Raw genomic sequence first — 24374 nt, 5'->3', positions numbered from 1 at the left:
TCTTCCTCTCCGCCCCCTTCCCCTATACAATAAATACCCCATTACTATAATATTTGACTTGACTCGTATAAAAACAACAACAAGAACATTATACATTCCATAAAATAAAAGTAATGAATGGATGGAATGAAATGGGATTTAACGTCTTCTTACTTTCTGCATCATCCAGGCTTATTAAAGGCTCAATACCACTCTTGTTGTAACTAAATAATATGTCCCAATCTTTATTCTGGTCAACAAATTGTACTATTTTACAATATTCCAATTAATTGATGATACAAATTTCATCTTAACACACCTAATTTAAAAAATTGGAAAAATTCAACTATATGATTTGAAAAGCCTGACGTAAAGCTTTTCAAATGTGATTTGGATTTAAAAATATTTTTGAACCCTTTTGACAAGTAAAATAGGATTTAATGGATAATTTACACAACAGGTAGGACACTAACACATCTAGTACTTAGAATAAGGCTATTTTTTATTTTCTGGAGCTGTCAAGCCAGCAAGGGTGTTATTGTCCCTTTAAGACGGGCATACAAAATGCAGTGCGCTATATTAAGCGAGACATTGTGCCCGGGCAGCGGCGCTAGAGCCATCTCCTACTTCGACTGTCAAATGATATTTCATGAGTTGTGAACGACACAGGCTACACGAGACGCCTATAGACGCCTTTCCATGTACTGCACCACGGCACTGACAAAGTGAAAATCCCGAGGAACTTTTAACCTCTCACCAACATGATAATTCGGTTTCTGTAGGACCAAGATATTGCAATTTTCATTGCTATGGTTACATCTTGTGATGCAAAGTGGAACAATTAACACGAAGAGGGACATTTCCGCCTTCTCTTCTTCAAATACTAGTTGTTTTCTTTACCTGTACGCCAATGCATAAACGTATTGGTCTCGAACACTCGTCCCATGCGAGTCGCACATTCCTAAACAAGACTTGGAAATCAAAATGTTTTTCTCGGCATTTGCCAAGCATAACAGCAATACCTGGATGTTCTAGCCGAGAACCACCTTACTGAAATGAACCGACTGGGTTAATGAAGACGGGCGTACGTCATACAGTGTGCCATGAGGGAAATTTTGCCTGGACAGCGGCACTAAGTCCTACTCTTATTTCGAAATCTAACTCTCAGGGGTTATTTTACGTACACGCCAATGTGTACAAGGGACTCGGAGGTCTATAAAAATGTACCATACCGTCTATGTCGGTGATACCATTTCTGTAGTTTAGGAGTTCAGTTCTTTGGGCCTGCACTGGCTGCAGCTAGAATTTCACATCTTGCATTTCGCAACTAAACAGAGAGAGAGAGAGAGAGAGAGAGAGAGAATGGGGTTTAACGTCCACTCGACACAAACTAGGTCATTTCGGGACCAACACACGGTTCAATTTTATTTCAATAATTCGCTTGCGCGTAGGGGTCTTTAGCAGTGGGAGGAAACCGGAGGACCCGGAGAAAACCCACGAGGTTGAACAGGCGACCCTACTCCTTGTCATGTACAACCGGGGACTCAATGACAGACCGTATGATACAGCGCAGCGCGCACGTGCTACCATTCGGCTATCCCCCCCAACCCCCGCAACTAAACAAATTAAAGGTTTACAGCTATTAAAGTAGAAATACTGTTTGGGGGTAACTTATATATACGCCCTTGTCTGTTGTTCAATACGATTCAGTTTATTGAATAAAATACTGCCATTAATAATGACCGACATTTGGCATAAAGGGAGATAACATCTTGTACGGTTAATGGATTTCCAAATTCCTTGTGTAACGTATTAGATATTTTCGCCAATATTTAAATTTATGTCAACTTCAGAACTGTTAGTTGACAATTATCATGATTTTCATCTGGCCCTAAATCGAGTTTGTTCAAACATTTGGCTTGGAACTAACCGGAGTTATGCTCATCTATTTTATACTGGTCGCATATTGTAGCGAAATTTCACGCTAGAAATTCTGGCTGCAGGCCTACGTGGTTCCAAATTTGATTTACCTTCGTAAACCCGTCTCGTTTCCATTTAAAACACATTTGTATCAACGTTTAGCGCGTCCAACCTTGCCTGCTCCTTTAAAAGTTAAATAGAAACACGACGAAGGAAATTATTCCACTCCCCCAAAAATAAACAAACAAACAACCAAAATAAAATATTTAGAAAACGTGAGATTTAAAAGTTTGATGAATGAAACGGGAAGGGGTGGTTGTTGATACATAAACAAAAAGCTGGTTCCCACGCTTTGTTCATTCACAAAATATAGTCACAGTTCATCCATTCATCGTTTACCCTCATCGATCACCCTGGCCTTGGTCCGCTAGAACAAAATAATCCCCACAGTAACCTAATTTTTTGTATGGTCACCTCTCCTTGATGCACAGTTGGGTTGTGCTATATTTTATTCCCGTTTCAAATGTTCTCTCCGTCTAATAGGAATGTATGGAAGCCTATTGTGGCCATGTTACATTATGCTTCCGTTAGAATGTCACTGTGTGTGTATCATTTTCAGTTAGAGGGTTGACAGTCTCCAGTTAAGATCAATAGTTAATTATCTCCTGTTGGTCTATATATTATTCCCACACTTCTTCACATTAAAACAAGATTACTACAATTCCACAGACATCGGTTTATAAATTATTGATGTGGTCGTGGAAATGAAATAAAATGCAATGGGGTTTCCTGTTGTATAAAGGCGCGGGCTTTAGTTTATATGAGCTGTCATTGAGTCAAGTGGTGTGGTATCGCTTCCCGGGGCAAGGAATACGGCTTTGCCTGGCCCTCTGGCCCTCTGGCCCTCTGACCCCATCCCCCCCTCTCTGCTAAAGCTCCTGCGAGCAAGCGAATTATTACATTAAAAAAATTGGACCATATGTTAGTCAGTAAGAACTGCCCCCCCCCCCCTCCCCGTGAAGGAGTGTATATACATATCCCCTAAAACCGTTTTTCTAGACCACACTGTACCACTTCTTATTTAATAGGTATGATTGACTTCACCTAGGTAAGAAGGTTTATTTTACTTTTAATAAACAACTTGCCCGCCATTTAAAAATATTTAACCCTACCAGCAACTATATTTTTTTAAATATCTCTATAATTTTTTAAATATCTTTTTTTAAATATCTCTATAAGTTTTTAAATATTAAATTCCTACCTTAGATATTGCATGAGTAACATATGATATGCTATATTTTCAGGGAGAGTTGGGTTGGGGTTACTACCAAATGTCTATCCATGCACCCCTGGTTCGCCAGCCTAACGTTCATTCTACGACCAGGACTGTTCTCAATGAATATCCTGGCGACATGCTTTGGGTCCTGATCACGAAGGATGCCATTATGCACCACACACACCATCAGGTGGTTCAGTCGTTTTTGCGTCAGGGAGTTGTGCAGCCAAGTTTTGATACGGCGCAGAGTGCTGAAGGATCGCTTGGCTGAGCGGGAAATAGCAGGGTTCAGCAGTTTGAGACGGAGAAGAGCTTCGACAGAAGGGAACATCTGCCTCACTTCAGGTGACATACTGAGGAACGCTTCGTGCACAAGCGAAATAGATTTGGCAGAAAACTGGCGCTTGAAGAATGACAATTCTTGTTCCAAGTCCCGATTCAGTTCAGGATACGTAGAAACAGGCTCACAATCGTATTGTCCAGATACCAGCATTTCCGTTAATTTACCGGTGCGCGGAAAAAAAGTCACAGGAAAAAGTCACAAATTTGCCTAGGTAAAAAAAACACAGGAAAAAAGTCACAGTTTTTTTATTACATCTCAAATTCAATAACAAATTCAATAACAATATAAACAATAACGTATTAGCACATATTATGGCATATGAGCACATCTGACATTTTAATACATTATAGCACATTTGACATATCAGTACATCAGACATTTTAGCACATTCAGCTCATTCAACATTCTAGCACATCAATACTCTTTGTTAATTCTAATGTTCCATCCATCTCCATGTAAGAATTCTGGGGTGGATTTGGCACCGCTGGCACGATCTCTGCAAAGATTTCGTAGTTGTGTCTGCATCTTTACAAACTTCTTCTTGACCTTCCTGACAGGTGGATTTCCGATGGCATCCTGGGCGACGACAGTCTGGACTGTGGCTGATTCCTTCTGGAACCACTCCACCACTCTCCAGATGGATGGATGGTGTTGGCCGACAAGATTTTAGAAGTTGTTGTTCCATCCCTCGCAGATGTTGTTGGTACAGGGGGCACTGTTCAACCAAACCTAATTAACTCAAAGACAAATAACTTAAAATATCAAAGATATACTCACTCTACAATACAATATATATAAGTTGTGACTTTTTTACCTGTGGGTTTTTTTTTACTGTGTTTTTTTTACTGTGGCTTTTTTACCTGTGACTTTTTTTCCTAAATTCAATTTACCGCAGCAGGCCAAGTCAGTCGAGGTGAAACAAACGTCAAAATAATTCAAGGCTGCATCTAGCATTTTGTAATATGGCTAAATATATACGCCCATGAGCGAGACACGTATTGTAAGTGCAGGAGGACCGTACTAAAAACAAACTTGTGAAAAGACAAACTACATGTTAGTACCTAGCTACAAATGTCGTAGCGTTAAACTGCGTTTAACGCTACAATTGATACATTCTAAAACTTCTTACGCAAGTCGCAAGTACAAATAGGTTCAAACGCACAATTGTCAACACGTCATACAGTTTGTATTGACATAGGTAATTCTATCACAAATAGTAAAGACTGGACCACTAAAATAGATATTGAGCAGTTTTTCTTTGTGGTAATGCGTTCTACATTTTCAAAGCGACATTTCTTTTAATGTACCGGGTAAGTATTGTAAGCCGCCATGACACCAGCCAGATGAAATCTCGCCAAATTTCGCGTAAGAGTTGGGTTTCATCAAATCATATAATTATGCGGTAAGAGAGAGAGAGAAATGGGGTTTAACGTCCACTCGACACAAACTAGGTCATTTCGGGACTAACATATGGTTTAATTTTATTTACATAATTCGCTTGCGCGTAGGGGTCTTTAGCAGTGGGAGGAAACCGGAGGACCCGGAGAAAACCCACGAGGTTGGACAGGCGACCCTACTCCTTGCCACGTACAACCGCGGATTCGAAACCACGCCAGTCGACTCAATGACAGACTTTATGATACAGCGCGCTCACGCTTACCATTCAGCCATCCAACCCCCAATTATGCGGTAAGACTTCACCCTTATTTCAATGGGAATTGGTTTATTATATTTTAAGCTATGTGCAGTACAGTTTGGGGTCAGTTTATGTGTAAATTAAGGGGGCTATAGGCCAGTAAACTTTTTGTAGTCATTTGACTTAAAAACTTGCGCAAAGGAACTCCGTCGGACGAGCCACTACTGTGGCTGGAGTAAGGCGGAAGACACCAGTAGTGGGACCATTTTTAGATAGTACCGGAAAGGATCTGTCGGGTGAAATTTAAACACAGTTTTTACACACAAAAATAAAAAATCATTACGCCTAGAAGTTTCGACTTCTGATATCCGAGTCTAACGTCTGGCAAGTTCGTTTCTTTCCTTCCCGACCTCCAGTTCTAGCGTCTGGATAATTCAGACTACAATAAGAGAAATCCATGCAAGCGGCAGACAGCCCGTGAGTTATTTTTAGGAAAGTCAGTCGATGTAAGAAGATTGCTGATTGGCTAACAGGTATCTGACCATTGAGTTCATAGAGAGGGGTATCCATACTGTCAGTTTTTTATTTTACCGTTATCGCCCCCGTTATCGAATTGTTCTAATATGAACTGATCGACTGAATTATGCATGAATAAGGTGATTTTATAGTGGGCATAGACTTTGTATTGAAACTCACGTAATTAAATTTTGACGAATCTTTCGAGACGAATTTTAAGTGATAAAAGGTAAGTAGGGCAATAATAAACTGAAAGTAGACACAGCGGTTGATTGGAAAGAAATAACAACTGTATTTTGATTGAACTGTTGTAACCTTATGTATAATTAATATACGCGTTCTGTTTGGTCACATTATGGATGCATAATGATTAAGTGGTTATAACGTTTTACGGACTTTCACGCTCGCTCCTTAAAAGGAAGGGAAGTTACTCATGTATAATTGTGTAGGGATAAGACCATGGCTATTCTCTAGCAGGTAAGCTTAAAAACTTATGGACTGAAATGGCTAGCTTCTATATAACATGGATCATCACATTCTAACCAAACCACTGCCAGTTTCAGCGTCAAAGGACCTGGTTCACAGGACCTCTAAACAGCGTTTTGTGGAATCAGATATTTGCAAGCTATATAGATCCAAATCCGGGGATCACGTGGCTAAGTGGGTAAGACGCTAGCTCGCAAGCCTGGAGGTCGAGTGTTCGATCTCTGCATTGGCCGAGAAAGTTCATCCAGATTTTCCGGCGTGGTTCTCCCTTGTCAGTGATGCAGGACGGAGGGGCTGACAAGGAAAGCTGTCTAGTCGTCCGGATGGGACGAAAAACCGAGGTCCCGTGTACACATTGGCGTGCACGTAAAAGATCCCCTGGCAGTTGGAATTCGATATAAGAGTAGGCCGTAGTGCCGCTACCCGGGCAAAATTTCCCTCATAGCACACTGTATGGCGTATGCCCGTCTTCATTAGCCCAGGTTAGGAGCAGAACAGTAGGACGTTAAACTCCATTTCATTTCATTTCATTTCAGATCCAAATCCAGACAAATCTGCCAATTTTTTAACATATCTCATATCACATTAGTTGTTACTGTGTTTCATTCCTTGAACATGCTGGTGCAAAATGTGTCATTATTATTATTAGTTAGAAATAATAATCTTTTATGAACATTATTTAACTTGTACAATTTAAGAATCTTACAGATTTTTGTATTACTACTTGTTTGAATTTTAAATGTGTAAATTCAATATTTTTCAGGACTGGTTCATTTATTTATGTAGCCTACAACTGATTGCTACAAACTTCACAAGAAAACATGCCGTATAAATATAACAACAACGGACGAAGAAATCGTGGTGGTCCGTACAAAACAACGCCCGCAACAGATCTAACTAGATGGCGTCTAACAAATGTGGAAGGTCGACAGACGTGGTATTATATTCCTGATGGAGAAAAAGCCGAGAGAGAACAGACGATGCTTGAACTATATTCTCTAGGACTTGATACAGTATGTATAGAAATATTCTCTAGGACTTGATACAGTATGTATAGAAATATTCTCTAGGACTTGATACAGTATGTATAGAAATGAAATGAAATAGGGTTTAGTTCTCCTACTGTTCTGTTCTGACTGCTGAGGAAGATGGAGTATGTATAGAATGATGGAGAAATGGACAGTTTATGTAAATTGTCATTTAAAGGAGCTAAATCGCTAATATTTGGGACTTAGAAATTGACACAAATTGGTCGCAACGCATATAATAATATAATATGAATGTATATAAACTGTGGAATATGTCTAGCCTCGTTCTTTGAGTCCCTTGTTACAAATGGCGCTAAAACGCATTATGGTACACTATTCGTGTACCAATGGTAACATTTTTATTTTGTCTTAAATATTGGATATCAGAAGCCCATCTTTTCCCGGTAAGACCACAACATCAATGTTGATTTAAATTCACAAATAATTTGTGTTTTCAATGTCAAAGACTTTGGATGATATTGAGTTAGAGACTTAGCTTCTTTAATGTCTGCTGTCCTCCAGTTAAATTCTAGGGTTAGGGAATGGATAATTAGATTTCTTAAAGGGAGATCATAAATAGGGTGCCCCTCATTCTACACAGCCAGAAAAAAGCTCTAATTAAAGATGCATTATGTAAGAGCTAAATATGCCTATTACAGGCTTTTATTTTGGCTTCAGATGTTATAAAAGTGTTTATTTAGACATTTATTCACATGGCAAGCCTATAATCAACTCTCAAGATCATTGGATGGCGCAGATGTGAATAAATTAAAATGTGATCACCATTTAATTTAAGAGTCTTGATTAACAAGTAACATTGCTACAATAATAAACAATCTGTGTCAATACTTCAAACAGTGATAACGTTGCTCGGAATATAGTAATTAGAATGAAATTTTCAATATTTTAATTTTGAATTATCTATATTTGAACTATTATAACGAAAACGCCCAGCTCTTTATCCAAATCTTACATAATGTGTCTTTAAAGTTGGATTTCCTTTTTAAAGTTTTGCCTTCAAAATTTCAAATTAATATTAACACTTTTTTTTTCTTTGTGACAGAGTGAATATGCACCAGATCTACCAAGACCAACTAAAGCTAGTCAGGCATCATATAACGGAATGAAATTCTACAGTAAATTACAAGCTGAAGACGGCCATTGGGCTGGAGATTATGGTGGTCCACTTTTTCTTATGCCAGGTCGGTTAACTTTTTTATCACAAGATTCAAAGCGCCAAAAGGGGGGGGGGGGGGATGGCTGAATGGTTAGCGTGCGCGCGCTGTATCATAAAGTCTGTCATTGAGTCGACTGGCGTGGTTTCAAATCCCCGGTTGTACATGACAAGGAGTAGGGTCGCCTGTCCAACCTCGTGGGTTTTCTCCAGGTCCTCCGGTTTCCTCCCACTGCTAAAGACCCCTACGCGCAAGCGAATTATTGAAATAAAAAAAAATTAAAAACCATATGTTAGTCCCGAAATGACCTAGTTTGTGTTGAGTGGACGTTAAACCCCATTTCTCTCTCTCTCTCAAAGGGCCAAAAGAAGAAAGTTTACTAACTGTCGGGTCATGTCATATTTTTATCCCTTAAATGTTAAATTGTGAAAATGTGAGCTCTAAAAGATTACTGAGAAGTTGAGACTTACATAAGCGTAACTTGTTCTTAAATGACAAACTGTAAAAATGTGAACTCTAAAAGATTACTGAGTGATCGAGACAGTGATAAGGTCGATAAGGGTAACATGTTCTTAAATGACAGACTGTAAAAATTTGAGTTGGTTCGATATCGTACAGGAACATCCTTTCACACTTCAGGCGGAAAATAACTTTCAATGATTGGAGATTTGTAACAAGAGCTGTGATTGGCGGGATTAGCATTCTGTAGTACAAAAAAGTCAGCCAGTGCAGTCAAGTTATAGAATGTTTTCCGTCCAAATCAGGATTTTGTGAAAATGAAAAATTAGAACATAAATAAGCAATAATCTTCCATGTCACATGCACAAAGCACCGTTGGCATACATATTTTACGACATGATACGTCATAGCATCTTTACATTGTGGTGATGGTTATCTTATCACTGCTGACACTGAAATTATAAATTGTTTCAGTAATTCATGTGAAGGATGTTATATATTTAAAAGCTTTAGTTATACGTTGTTATATATTTGACAGGTTTAGTTGTCATATATGTGACAGGTTTAGTTATATGTTATGTTATATATTTAACAGGTTTAGTTATATGTTATATTATATATTTAACAGGTTTAGTTATATGTTGTTATATAACAGGAAGTAAGTTTACTGAAGCTCAAACTCTAGAAATGATCCGTTATTTACGATCTGTACAATGTCCTGACGGAGGCTGGGGACTGTAAGTTATTTTCTACATTTCACGAATGTATATATTTTAATAAGGCCTTTCGATTGAATCGTCTGTTCACAATTCTTGTAAATATTCTGCAAATCAACAAATTATAAGAAAGACCCCTGAATTATTACTTTTTAAGAGTTATTGCCCTGGGCCCAGTTTCACGAAATTTTTACTAAAGATAAAATCCAAATTTTAGTAGATACTTCAATTTTGATTGGCTAAGCACTAAAATCAATCTAATATTATCCAATCAAATTACTAAAATTTGGATTTTATACTAGTTAAAATTTCGTGAAACAGGCCCCTGGTCTGCCAAGCCTTGTAAACTTTCCACAGTTGTAGTTTTGAGACTGTGTTTTTAAATATTGTTGGAATTCAAGAGTGGGAGAGTCTAGTCACAAGTCCAATGTCCTAACCTTTAGTAATCTTAATCCTGATAATTTAGCCAATAAAATCTGTGTAATCTATCGTTTTTTCACTTTTTTCTCACCAGACATATTGAAGGTCCACCAACAGTATTTGGTTGTGCGTTAAACTATGTAGTGATGAGATTACTGGGCGTGCCATCCAGCGACCCAGATTTAATCAAAGCCAGACAGATGCTCCATTCTTTAGGTAACTATGATGTATATAGCAATAAAAGCTAGACCGGTGCTTCATTCTTTAGGTAAAAATGTAATCTGTGATTTTAGATATTGTAGTGTATGCACTTGTTTAATGAAGACTTCAGACATCTTGATCCCAAACACCTAGTGTAGAGGCCACAAAATTTTCAGTTACTCTGCGCTCAAAGGGTTAAAATTAAAAAGCTTGACAAATATGACAAAAAAATTCAGTCTAGTCAAGAAGCATTTAATAGGATTTCCAGATATAAATTGATATATCAGTCTGGAAACATGAGATTTGATCCGATGAAGGGACGTGAACAACTGAATTCAACAGGTAGATTGGCAGACTTCTCTAAATTCTTTTACACAAACCAGTGACAAATCATGTTTTTGCTGTTAAAAAAGGTTTTATTATTATATATTTCCGGTATAGCTAAAGGGTTAAGATAAGGTTTATGTATTTCAGGTACAGCTAAAGGTATTCCATCCTGGGGCAAGTTTTGGTTGGCTATATTAAATGTTTATAGTTGGGATGGTTTACATTCTCTCTTTCCAGAAATGTGGTAATTTCTTATTTATAAGATAGTTGTTAGTTACCTTCCAATTGGTAGTTAAGTTAGAATCGGAGGAATTTTGAAGCCCAGTTCCAAATTGTCAGGGATAGCGTCTATGTGACTGACAGGTGTTGTCTAGTCACTTGTATGTTCAGCATAACCAAGGTGCACGTAAAAGGACCCATGGCAGTTAGAATTTGATGAAGAGTAGGTAGAAACGCTGCAGGTCCGGCAAAATTCTCCACCCTGCTATTGCAACCATGACCAATGCATTAGGTTGAAGTTAACTTTATAATAACCTGCATCAGGCCCTGAGTTCACAAATCATTCTCAGACTGAAGTTAAGAATTTTAACTAAACTATAGCCCCTTGAAAAACTTTTGTTGTTTTAATGTATCAAATACATCAATAAGAAGCTACATGTATGTTCAATGCTTTATGAACAAATACAAATTTATCTGAAGATCGAAAGTTATTCTACATACATGATCAAAAAAGGATTGATGCTCTGTGTTTCTATGGTTTATATATTGGATGTATGTTTACAGGATTTTACCTGACTGGATACCTGTACATCCGTCTAAATTATGGTGTCACTGTCGTCAAGTCTATCTACCCATGGCTTTCTGTTACGGTAAACGATTTAAAGCTAAAGAAGATGAACTGATCTTATCATTACGTAAGGTAATATTGTCTTGTTATGAAAATATCTCAAAAAAAAAATGTTGGGTTCATTTAAATTACACTTTATATAAATAGCAGTACATGCTTTATAACTGTTTTTCGCTTGAATTTTGATAGAAACACCTGGAAAATTATTTGTTATAGTGGTCTGATAGTGATTCCATATTTGGTGGACCTCCTGTTAAGAGTTATCTCTCTTTAGTCTTCAGACTAAAAAATCGAACAATAATAAGTATTTCTAATGCTGTAAAGTTTTGTTTTTAGAGTTTTCTGTAATTTTACATTCATATGTCAGCAGAAATGTTGATATTTAAAGTTACAGAATAATAGAATTAAATTGTAAATAAAATTTGTAAAATAATTGTTTATTTATGTCGATACAGGAACTATATACAGAAGATTATGAGAATATTGATTGGCCAGCACAGAGAAACAATTGTTCATTGGCTGATTTATATACTCCACACACCTGGTTTCTAGATATAGCATATTGTAAGTTCTTTATTTGATAAAGTCCTATCCATTTCTTATCGAGAGGGTTTTGGGGACCAAAGGGGTCTACATTGTTGCATTGTAGCTATTGAATTTGATATTTATATGTATCATATGTTAGTCCCATTTAACCTAGTTATGTAAAATTGATCTCCACTCTCTATATGTATCATATGTTAGTCCCATATTACCTAGTTATGTTGATGTTTAACTGACACCTCCACTCATTAATATGTATCATATGTTAGTCCCATATTACCTAGTTATGTTGATGTTTAACTGACACCTCCACTCATTAATATGTATCATATGTTAGTCCCATATTACCTAGTTATGTTGATGTTTAACTGACACTTCCACTCACTAGATGTACCATATGTTAGTCCCATATAACCTAGTTATGTTGATGTTAAACTGACACTTCCACTCACTACCATATGTTTGTATCAGGTTGTGTCACCTTCCTTGTTGAAACATGATGATTGTGTTTATAATTTTAGATGTGTTGGATATATATGAGAAATGTTATATATCATCAGTTAGAGAGAAAGCATTAAAGATGTGTTACGATCATATCTGTGCTGATGATAAATTTACTAAAGGTATCAGTATAGGACCGGTGAGTTACAAATTACATACATATATATGAAGAGTCCAGGGGAAGAATGATCTAAGTCACATTTTTGTCTTTTCGCATAAAAGGCAAAACAGACTTTTGGATGAGAATGCTTGACCCGAACAGAACAACGTGTGGGTTTAATTACAACTTCAAAATGATGTTTAATACGAATCATAGTTACCAGTACAACAACTGACTTCCACTTTTCAGTCAAATTAAGGTCAAATAAAGGGTACGATGGACGTATTTGTCCAGGAGGCCATTTTAGAAGGGCCTTGGTTCGATGTGACTCTGATAGTTTTTACCTGAAATTAATTGTTACACAGAAAGCTTAAACAGATGGCGCCATTAACTGGGGTTCGTTGAAAAAGCGTCTTAGATCGTTCTTCCTCGGGGCTCTTCATATATAACACAATCTCATTATTATAAACAGTTTTAAAAGCAAGACATTATCATTGTGTTCAATTTTTGTTTATTTGGCCCTTGTCAGTAGTGCAGAATGGACGGTCTGGCAAGGAACAGTGTCTAGTCATAAGGATGGACCAAAAAAAACAACAAGGTCCCGTGCAAATAGCACACTGTATTGCAAACTGGTATGCCCATCATCATTAGCCCCTTTTTTCGTTACGTTTCACACTCCATTAATATCTAAAGAAATTTTTAAGAAAGCATCTGGACCTGTGAGGACAGAATGATAATAGTTTAAATAGGTGAATTGCTGAATATTCTTTTAAAAAACTCTTTGCACAAAGATGAAGTGGTGTAAACAACCCAAAAATTAATCGAACTAAAATTTTAATTATTAAAAAGACACAATGCTATTGATTACTACAAGATATCCTTATATAAACCAATATTTCTACTATGAAGAATATTAAATGTCAGTGATAAATGTAGTAAAATGATATCTCTTCACATTGACCCAGTATATTTAAGAAGGATAGGCATTGATTCAAATAATTTAAGATTTCCACTATAGAACCAGAATGCAGTTTGTCCATTTCAAAACCCTGTCAAGAAAATGTTTTCATATTCTTATTGTTTACAAATCTAACTCTAGAAACCTGTATTATTTGTGTGATATGTTTCAGGTATCCAAGGTAATACAGATGTTAGTTCGCTGGTTTATTGATGGTCCAGATCATCCAGACTTTAAAATGCATCAAGATCGTGTTAAAGACTATCTCTGGTATAATATTTATTATCCAGTCTCTTATTGCTGTCATGGAGCCATTGTGAAATAATAGTGTCGTCTAGGACCTTTTATTACTTCAATACATTTTTCACGCATTTTTTAAGACACTTTCGTTTGAGTTTTGTATTTAAAAAATCTTATGTGGCATCTGTATTAAAAATGGATAATTGAGACTATGTTTTTTATCGTACCGACTTTAGTAATGATGACCAAGGCTAGGCCTAAAAATCAAAAGCTAATATCTTGGTTCAGAGTGGATCAATTTGACTGAAATTTTCAGCAATTTTCCCTTTACATTATCTACTACCAGCTCGTTATTTAATCTCCCATAATGCCCCTTTAAAGTTGTTCTGCGACACCTGTATAATAAACATACATTAAAACCTAGCACAGTCAGATAACAATTCTGGTATAAATAATGTTAAAAATAAGACTGCCAATTTCATTAAAAGGTTAAGAATCAAATAGGTTTTCCCTATGACAAATATAAACTTAATTTTGATTAAATAAAAGCCCTGATTACTGATACCGGTAATGCTGTATTGTAAAATAATATTTATAGCATGACTGACGTTTCTTACATAAACATTGTAAATTAAATGAGAATTCAAAAATTACATATTTAAGCTTTTATTGTAAAATTTGTGTTTTTCAGGATTGGTTTAGATGGAATGAAAATGAATGTAAGTAGCTGTATTTGTTGTATTTTCAAGAACTTTTAATAATATGATAATATGCCTAAAATATTGACCTAGCTTTAACAATTTTCTGTGCCATACATGGTATGTATTTATCATAGATAACCAAATTATTTTTAAGGGTACGAATGGTTCACAGTTATGGGATACAGCTTTTGTAGCACAGGCACTTTTAGAGGTTAGTTGATTTTCATAGTGTTATAGCTTTAAACATGATCAACTAATATTACAGCCTTAAACAGGTTCAACTAATATCAGACAACATTAGATACTACAGCTTTATACATGTTCAACTAATATCAAACAACATTAGATACTACAGCTTTAAACAGGTTCAAGTAATATCAAACAACATTAGATACTACAGTTTTAAACAGGTTCAAGTAATATCAAACAACATTAGATACTACAGCTTTAAACAGGTTCAACTAATATCAAACAACATCAGATACTACAGCTTTAAACAGGTTCAACTAATATCAAACAACATTAGATACTACAGCTTTAAACAGGTTCAACTAATATCAAACAACATTAGATACTACAGCTTTAAACAGGTTCAACTAATATCAAACAAGGACAGTAAAGGAATGGAGATTAACATATCATCCATACAATACTTTGGTTATTGTGAGAAAAACATACATACAGTTGTTGTTTTTTTTATGGCAATATGTTCAATGCTAAGGAGAATAATTTTGCTTAGATAGCTGAATTTCCACCCCAGTTTTCATCCCATTTCACTTTACTGGTTAAATTTCAGGGTGGAGCAGATACTATGAAGGAATTTTCTCACTGTTTGGACAAAACTCACGAATTCCTGAAAGTGAGTCAGATTCCTGAAAACCCACCTGATTATCAGAAATATTATAGACAGATGAATAAGGTAGGTTGACTTTCAAATTTAGAGCTGAAGAGACAAATTGAACTTTGTCTTCATGAATTTAACTTTTTTTGACAGGGTTAGCTAAGTTAAGGGTTGGGCAAGCAGTCTTAACACATTCTCTGTAGATCATTAGGTTTGTATACCGGCCAAAAGGTCAACCATTGCTGGTTTATATGTGACAAGTCTAACTGTGTAATTTTTTTCCTGATACTCCAGGTTCCTTTGATTTTTAAAGATCCTGAATGCTAGCGAATTGTCTAGTCATTTGGATGGTACGAAAAACTGAGGTCCCGTGTATACATTGGCATGCATGTAAAAGATCCCTTGGCAGTTGGAATTCGATATAAGAGTAGGCCATAGTGCCACTGCCCGGGTAAAATTTCCCTAATAGCACACTGTATGGCGTATGCCTGTCTTCATTAGCCCGGTCGGAGCAGAACAGTAGGACAGTAAAACCCCATTTCATTTCACTAGATACAATCTAACATATTTTAGTCCTGAAATGATTTGGTTAGTTTCAAGTGGTTATTAAACCATTTCTCTGTCCATTTAGTAGAAGAGACTGTTGCTCGATAATCTTTTAAAAACTAATTTACGCTATTTTTTCTGATGTATAGGGAGGATTTCCATTTAGTACAAGAGACTGTGGCTGGATAGTCAGTGATTGTACAGCAGAAGGGTTAAAGAGCGTATTGTATTTACAGGAGAGATGTGATTATTTATCACAACAAATTCCTGCAGAAAAACTTTACCAAGCTGTAGATGTGGTAAGTATTTAAATTTTACAACATACAAATCTTCCTTCCCTTTCTAAACTTGTATTTTTTTGTATAGTGTATTGTATAACTGAATCATTTGTGTATATTTGTATAGTGTATTGTGTACTTGATTCATTTGTGTATATTTTGTATAGTGTATTGTGTAGATGCATCATTTGTGTATACTTTGTACAGTGTATTGTGTAGATGAATCGTTTGTATTTATTTTTTACAATGTATTGTGTAGTTGAATCACTTGTGTTTTTTGTATAGTGTAATGTATTTTGTAGATGAATTGTTTGTGTTTATTTTGTATAGTTTATTATAGGCCCTATACCTGAATTGTTTGTGTATATTTTGTATAATGTATTGTGCACCTGAATTGTTTGTGTATATTTTGTGTAGTGTATTGTGTGCCTGAATCCTTTGTGTATATTTTGTATGGTGTATTGTGTACCTGAATCATTGTGTATATTTTGTATAGTGTATTGTGTACTTAATTCATTTATGTGTAGTTTTGTTGCATATTTTTATTGTATATTTTATTCCATATTTTTATTGTATATTTTTGTGTATATTTTAGTTATTAAGTATGAAATGTCATGATGGAGGATTTGCTAGTTACGAAACAAAACGTGGTGGAGTTTTACTAGAAAAATTAAACCCTTCAGAAGTATTTGGTAAGATAAGTTTTTGTGTTATCTAGAATGAGCATCGTCTAGATTGTATTTTACTAGAGTGTAAAAAAATAGTGCTGTGAAAATGGATCTTATATTACCTGAGGAGGAGGCCATGGTAGTTCTGTGATTTAACTACTGGTATACAATTATGAAATTGACATCAGTGTCTTGTAAATGCTCCCATTACCTACAAAAGAATAAATATGTGACCGACAGCTGGGTCGATTTAGCTTCTCTGTGTGTATGATTTGTTGCCTGGCAACCTATATATATTTTTAAAGTATTAAAGCTGTGTCATGTTTTCTCTTTAATGTTTAAAAGGGGCCCCAAATTAGTTCTCAAAAACAATTTGTACCATAAATAAATATGTCATGTTTCGGTAGAGTTTAACAAAGGGGACATACCATTTTTGCAACTACGTTAAGGCAACTATAGGGCTTGTGCTGGAATTTTCTCCGTTTTCACTGTTGATGCAAGGGCCCAATGACATTTTCAGCCAGGGGCAACATGCAAGCTTAATCCGGCTCTGTATGGGATTCAAAATATATATCAAATGATGGTCAGTCGCTTATTCTTTCTGAGTGATTTGATTGATTATATTCCTTCTGATTACAGGTGATAGATTATATTCCTTCTGATTACAGGTGATAGATTATATTCCTTCTGATTACAGGTGATATTATGATTGATTATACGTATGTAGAATGTACGTCTGCTGTGATGCAATCATTGAAACATTTCAAGGACAAACATCCTGAATACAGAGCTGACGAAATCAGACTTACACTCGATGACGGTCTTCATTATATTCAAAATAAACAAAGACCTGATGGATCATGGGAAGGTTCATGGGGAGTGTGTTTTACGTATGCAGCATGGTTTGGTTTAGAAGCGTACGCTTGTATGGGATTCCGATACGATAAAAATAATGCTCCCCCTGCAGTAAAAGAAGCGTGTAAATTTCTGGAGTTGAAACAGAAAGAAGATGGTGGTTGGGGTGAGAAATTTGAGTCATGTGAACAAAGACAGTATGTAGAGTGTGAACAATCACAAATAGTCAACACCTGCTGGGCTTTATTAGGTCTTATGTCTGTCAGGTAATATAAACTTAAAGATACATTATGTAAGATTAGAGAAAGAGCTGGCAGTTATCACTATAAACGTTAAAAACTACATAATTTAAAGGAAATTTGCTGAAAATTTCAGTCAAATTTATCCAATCTGAACCAAGAATTTAGCAATTGAATTTTAGGCCTAGCCTCGATCATCATTACTAAAGTCGGTACAATAAAGAACATGAACATAGTCTCGATTATCCATTTTTTTAATATAATCATCAATGAGCATTGAGCAGCAGATCGGATTCTATTCCAGTAAATATCGTAGGCTAGTTATGACATCGAGAGTTGAATATGGTCTGCATAAGTTAATTAATGTCTGATTAATAATTTAGATAACATTTCAGGCCTAAAGAAAGCCCTGCTATAGGTCTTGTATAATGTTTGGTTAAAGTAGCTAAGTCTCTAACTTAATATCATCCAAAGTCTTTGACTTTGAAAACATGAATTATTTGTGAATTTAAATCAACATTGATGTTGTGATCTTACCGGGAAAAGATGGGCTTCTGATATCCAATATTTAAGACAAAATAAACATTTTACCATTGGTACACAAATCGTGTACCATAATGCGTTTCAGAGCCATTTGTACCATAAGTCATGTCAAACGGTGAGGCCATATTCTTATCTGGAGAGCATGCGCAACAAAAACTATCGGTGTAGACTGGAATAACCAGACGCTAGAGATTACCATTCAATTGAGACTTCTGGCATAACTGATTTGAAATTAGAGTAAAAACAGAAACAATTGAATGTAACCCATTTGTGTCAATTTCTAGATCCCAAATATTAACTGTGTGTCCATAGCCCTAATACACATCTTTTGATAGTAGATATTAAAAGAAAAAATGTTGAAAGTGGCACCGCTATTTTTGATGCATTTCATGTCCACCAGTTACAGAATATATACAAAAAAGTTCCACCACAGTGAGCAAAGATCTTCAACCATATCATCTTTCTCCATTACGTTCAGAGGGGTTGGGTGGTCGAGTGGTCTAATGTATGCTCTTTAGATCATAAGGACTGTCATTGAGTCAAGTGGGGTGGTTTCGATCAGAAGCATGTACGTGACAAGGAGTAGGATTGATGGCCCAACCTCATTTGTTTCCTCACACTGCTAAAGACACCTACATGCAAGCGTATTATTGACATTAAATTGAACCATATGTTAGTCCCAAAATGGCCTATTTGTCATAATAACCATATGTATTAATTATTTACAGATATCCACATTTAGAAGTTTTAGAGAAAGGTATAAAATTAATCATGGATAGACAAATATCAAATGGAGATTGGCCACAGGTAATGTTGAGTTTATCCTATGTTTAAACCTATTGGGTGACAGGGGGGTTGGGGGACCGAATGGTTTAATTGTGTGCATTAGTTTATAATATCTGTCATTGAGTCAAGTCGTGGGGTTTCAATTCCCTGCTTGTACGTGACAAGGAGTATGGTTGCCTGTCCAACCTCGTGTATTTTCTACAGACCCTCCAGTTTCCTCCGACTACTAAAGACTCTGAAGTGCAACTGAATTATTGAAATAAAATTGAACCATATCTTAGCCCTGAAATGACCTAGTTTGTGTCCTGGAACTTAAACACCACCTCTCTCTCTCTCTCTCTCCCTTTGTTGAGTGACTAAGCTAGTGGGCAACTGATTGATGGTTACTTTCTGTTTCTAAAATCCACATCCAAATATTGCTAAAAAAAGCGAGAAATAGGGAGGGATTAAGTTTAACATTTTATTTATCTGCTCCAACCAGGTAAATGGAGACATGAATAATTTATGCCGTGCTATGAGGGTAATTTTGCCCAGACAGCGACACTACAGCACAGTCTTATTTTAATTTTCAACATCAGTGCCAGTGGATTTTAAACTGCCAATGGTATACACAGGCAGACAGATACCAGTTGATGATTTTCATTGTCAGACTTTCCATCCTGCACCACTGACAAGGGGGTGGGGGGTTGGATGGCTGAATGGTTAGCGTGCGCACGCTGTATCATAAAGCCTGCCATTGAGTCAACTGGCGTGGTTTCGAATCCAACCTTGTGGGTTTTCTCCGGGTCCTCCGGTTTCCTCCCACTGCTAAAGACCCCTACGCGGAAGCGAATTCTTGAAATAAAATTAAACCATATGTTAGTCCCGAAATGACCTAGTTTGTGTCGTGTGGATGTTAAACCCCATTTCTCTCTTACTGACAAGGGGAAACCACAAATAGGGTTAAATTGTGTCACAAAAAAACAATAAAATCAAGAAAATTTGTATTTTTGTGGTACTGATCCGTATGATCAGAAACAAAGCAGTAAAAAAGTATAATTTTACTGTGTATCTAATGATGATTTTCCTGAAAACCAAAAACCACAATATACAATATTCAAGTAACAATGCACAATTTGTATTTTTCACTAAAATATCAAATTTCTCAAGGCTTAATCCCATGCTATTACGCTAACATTGATTATTTAATATTTGATTAAGGAAACAAAATCAAAATACTAACGCTAGATAATATCACGGCATGGATTCAATCAGATTTAAAAAGAAATTCTTACCAAAATGGCAGCAGGCTTGTTACAATTTCAATTCGATATATCGTTGTTAATAATGAACAGAATTGAACCATTTTTGGACTGATATTCCTATTTGAGATTCAACTTTCATAATATCGTACTTTTCAAGTGAATCCTATAGCTCTAAAATGGTGCATCAAGACTTTAAGACTTATGTTATGTTCCTATATAGATAATAATGTAAACTTATTAAATATGTTTTATATTTTCAGGAGAATATTCCAGGTGTTTTTAATAAAACATGTGCTATAAGTTATACTAATTATAGAAATATATTCCCCATCTGGACACTCGGTCGATTTACAAAACTTTATCCACAGAGTTCTCTAGCTTCCTAATCTACTACATAACTTCATGATGTCAGAAATTATCTCATGATTGACAACTAATTGTTCGGTCATCCCCACGGGATAGAATCCAATACGATACCAAATAATTTCACCAATATAATTATGATTGTTGATGAAGAGCAGCCAATCATCATCATCATCGACCAATGATCCATGACACATAGAATAATTTTTTTTATATACTTTATTTTATTATTAACCATTTGAACACCAAGTCCCAGAACTTATTGTGACCTCAACTATGGTTTCCTGGGACCAAGATCTACATCTAGATGTTGAGCTGTAAGATGTCCTTCATCTGGATGTTAACAAGTGAATGAGAACCAACGGCTTGTATTGGCAGAACTACAACTTCACAGCAAGAAATCCGGATGCTTGTGTTCAAAGGGTTAAATTTAAAAGATGACTTCCAATTACAACAACTGAATGCTGAACTTTTTCAAGATTTACGGGACCATTTATAAGCATCCTCAACGTGGTTGTTATTGTAAATTTCAGACACTTACAAAGAAAGACAACTTAGTATATGAACTATGGATGCAGACCACCAAAGATTATTCCCATTGACTTTCTACCTCCTTATATTCAAGTGTGAAAATTAGGATACAATGTTGACAAGAGCTTAATTAAAGGAACCATACCTATTCATTTGTGGATTAAACTAGTTAAATCTGTGGAAATGATTTTGCAATTTTGGTGATTGACAATAGGTTCCTGAACTTCATGCTATTTACTAAGTGCCTGGTAAGCTGTCTACATATAAGTGCCATTGTTATAGTGTTATATAATCAAATTCTATGTAAGAAACATCAAATCCAACCACCAACTCACACAGGATTCTGGGGTTTTTTTAACCGCTCTGTCCAAACTTAGTGAATTTAGTGCGAAATTCATGGACATTTTTTAAAATTAATATCCTGTATCAGTGCTGTACAGTTTCTATGATGATGATTTAATTGTTTTTAATAAATATCCTAATTCTATCATTCTTTGAGTTCTTGAAATAGAAGGAAATTAAGTTGACAGACTAATATACTGAGCGCCATGGAAAACGCATCACTATTTTTTCCCAAATATTTTATTACTAGGTGGTTTTGTATGTATAATATTATGCAATACTATGAACTATTGTTTCACACAATGCTCCCAAACGCAAAAAAAATCGGCCTGTGTTCACAAAAAAAAATTGCACGAGATGCACATGAAAAACCCAATATTCACGTGCAGCATTGTGTGTGAGCCCTTTAAAAGCATGTTTTCAACTTAATATGCAGTACATGAACTGTGAAACGTCAATCTGTCGTAATTTGTTGTTGTACGTGTGAAGGAATCGAGCTAGAGATGCCGAGACTTACTGAAAATCAACGGAATGAAGCCATGGGAATGTCCAGGGCTGGCATGTCTACACGTGCTATTGCCAGACACTTCAATTGTCATCAGTCCACTATTGGAAGGTTGGTGGAACGTGTTTGAGTTACTGGATCAACACGTGACCGTCAACGTCCTGGTCCACAACGCGTTACAACCCAGGCTCAAGACCGCTACATCCGGGTCACTCATCTGCGTGACAGATTCCGCCCAGCGACTCGAACAGGTGCAGCAGTCGTCGGAAGACAAGGACCAGTAAGTGCCAACATCGTAAGACGTCGTCTAAGAGAAGTAGGACTCCGTGCACGACGACCTTATGTTGGAGCTATCCTCAGGGATCATCACCGTCAGCGGCGTTTGATATGGGCTCAAGGACACCAGACATGGAGAAGAGTAGACTGGCAAAGTGTGCTCTTCAGTGATGAGAGTCGCTTTCATCTTTATCACGCTGATGGCCGTCAACGTGTGTGGAGACGTCTTGGGGAACGTCTTGCAGACTGCTGCGTCTTCGAAACGAATCGATTGGGTGGGGAAGTGTAATGGTGTGGGGAGGCTTCACATTTCATTACCGGACCGCCCTACACATTTGCAGGGGTCGCGTTAATGCTGTAGCCTACCGTGATGATGTCTTGCAACCAATTGTTGTTCCAATGTTTGGAGCGCACCCACAACTTCAGCACTTCCAACAGGATAATGCACGTACGCATACTGCCCGTTTTAGTATGGACTACCTGGCTGCTAACAACATCAATGTCTTGGACTGGCCAGCCATGTCTCCGGACATGGCACTGATAGAACATGTCTGGGATGAGATTGGACGCCGTCTGTATCGGAGACCACAGATGCACACCATTGCTGCTTTAGAAGCTGCTCTTGTCCAAGAATGGAACAATTTGCCCCAGGCCTTCTTTCAAACATTGGTAAATTCCATGCGACGTCGCTGCACAGCATGCGTAAGAGCCCGTGGAGGATACACGCGCTACTGACATCTGTGTCGTACTTTTGGTTTTAACCCCTCTGACTTTGTACCGTTAATTACAGATTAAACATCCATAAGTGTACAAATGTGTTGTTATTGATGTGTTCCCATTTGAATATTGTTCACAATAAGAAGCAAAATAAATAAGATATGTTTACAGGATCATTTTGTTATACGAAAAACTGAGTGATGCGTTTTCCATGGCGCTCGGTATATATTTTAATAGTCTGTACCGGAAGGAGTCACAGGTGCTCAGCAAGGCACCGACTCACCTGGATTTTTATGTTTGATCCTGGCGTTGGCCGTGAACGTTTCTCAGGATTTTCTGGCGTAATTCCCGCTTATCAGTAATCCAGGATGGAGCCAGGACAGCTCCCAGAAAGATTTGGCAAAGGTTTCTTCATATCATGGCCTACGGCCATATTCATTAGCCCTTTATGTACTGGGCTTAATCATTGTATGAATACGAATAGGGTTTAATTTCTCATCAACACAATATTTCGGTAATTTTGAGACGGACATGGTAATTTTTACTTCTATGTTTACATGTTCAATGTGAGGTAAGAGAATATTGCCTGAACTTCATGTCTACTCTTCTTTCAGTTGCAATTGCAAGTGTTATATATGTCTATACTAGCAGGATACCCGGCTTCGCTCGGGGGTCATAACTCCGAAACCGGAAGTGGTAGACTAACGCCACCTGGCCTATGTTACTCCCCGGTCCGAGCTACCCCTATACCCCAAATTTCAGACTCGGGGCAGACCTAGTGTAGCCGCCAACCCCGAACAGACAGACAGACAGACAAACGACAGTCACAAAAATATATATAGATAGTCCAGGACACTATAACTTGGTGTTATACATGTCTATATAGACAAGCACACTATAACTTGGTGTTATACATGTCTATATAGACCGGCACACTATAACTTGGTGTTATACATGTCTATATAGACCGGCACACTATAACTTGCTTGATAAAGACTAGAAGTAGCCTAGTCGAAACCTTGCTCAGTAATTGTATTCCATAGAATTGTGACCTGATGCCATTGCATTGAAACAATTTAAGCAGACTTGTATCACTTCTTTAAATAATATGGTACACAATTATCATTTTAATTAAAGCTACGTTTCGTTGCGGGTTCTCTAAACATTATCACTTGAATGCTTAACTAACCACCAAAGGGGGGTAATAATTAATTTAACACCTTTTTATCAGATGTATGCTATTATGGACATAAAAATCCCAGGATGTG

At 36.7% G+C, this 24374-nt stretch overlaps 1 protein-coding gene across 4 annotated transcripts; it reads left to right on the top strand.

Annotated features, from left to right (window-relative positions):
* Positions 1-5706: 5706 nt before the first annotated feature.
* On the top strand, positions 5707-23248 carry LOC126807860 (lanosterol synthase). 4 transcript variants are annotated; one of them, XM_050532705.2, is made up of 18 exons: positions 5707-5810; positions 6920-7169; positions 8248-8386; positions 9447-9555; positions 10049-10170; positions 10630-10726; positions 11266-11401; positions 11785-11893; positions 12394-12512; positions 13604-13701; positions 14363-14390; positions 14527-14583; positions 15169-15291; positions 15909-16058; positions 16633-16729; positions 17403-17826; positions 19071-19149; positions 20633-23248. In XM_050532705.2, exons 2-18 carry the CDS (start codon positions 6978-6980, stop codon positions 20756-20758), a joined length of 2205 nt encoding a protein of 734 aa, XP_050388662.2. In that variant the 5' UTR covers positions 5707-5810; positions 6920-6977; the 3' UTR covers positions 20759-23248. The 4 variants fall into 4 exon arrangements, with proteins under 4 accessions (XP_050388662.2, XP_050388661.2, XP_055959424.1 ...); XM_050532704.2 differs by having other exon boundaries at positions 5707-5899; XM_056103449.1 differs by lacking the exon at positions 5707-5810 and adding an exon at positions 6043-6147.
* The last annotated feature ends 1126 nt before the right edge of the window (positions 23249-24374 follow it).

This window comes from Patella vulgata, chromosome 9 (genome assembly GCF_932274485.2).
Source record: "Patella vulgata chromosome 9, xgPatVulg1.2, whole genome shotgun sequence".
NCBI lineage: Eukaryota > Metazoa > Mollusca > Gastropoda > Patellidae > Patella > Patella vulgata.
This window is presented reverse-complemented; position numbering and strand designations above follow the sequence as displayed.

What these genes read in the sequence shown, in the direction of transcription:
- LOC126807860 (XM_050532705.2), top strand. Translation starts at nt 6,978, where the DNA reads ATGCCGTATAAATATAACAACAACGGACGAAGAAATCGTGGTGGTCCG. An exon ending in TCTCTCTTTCCAGAAATGTG is followed by an intron (nt 10,727 to 11,265) that starts GTAATTTCTTAT and finishes GTATGTTTACAG; the next exon opens with GATTTTACCTGACTGGATAC. An exon ending in TGATCTTATCATTACGTAAG is followed by an intron (nt 11,402 to 11,784) that starts GTAATATTGTCT and finishes ATGTCGATACAG; the next exon opens with GAACTATATACAGAAGATTA.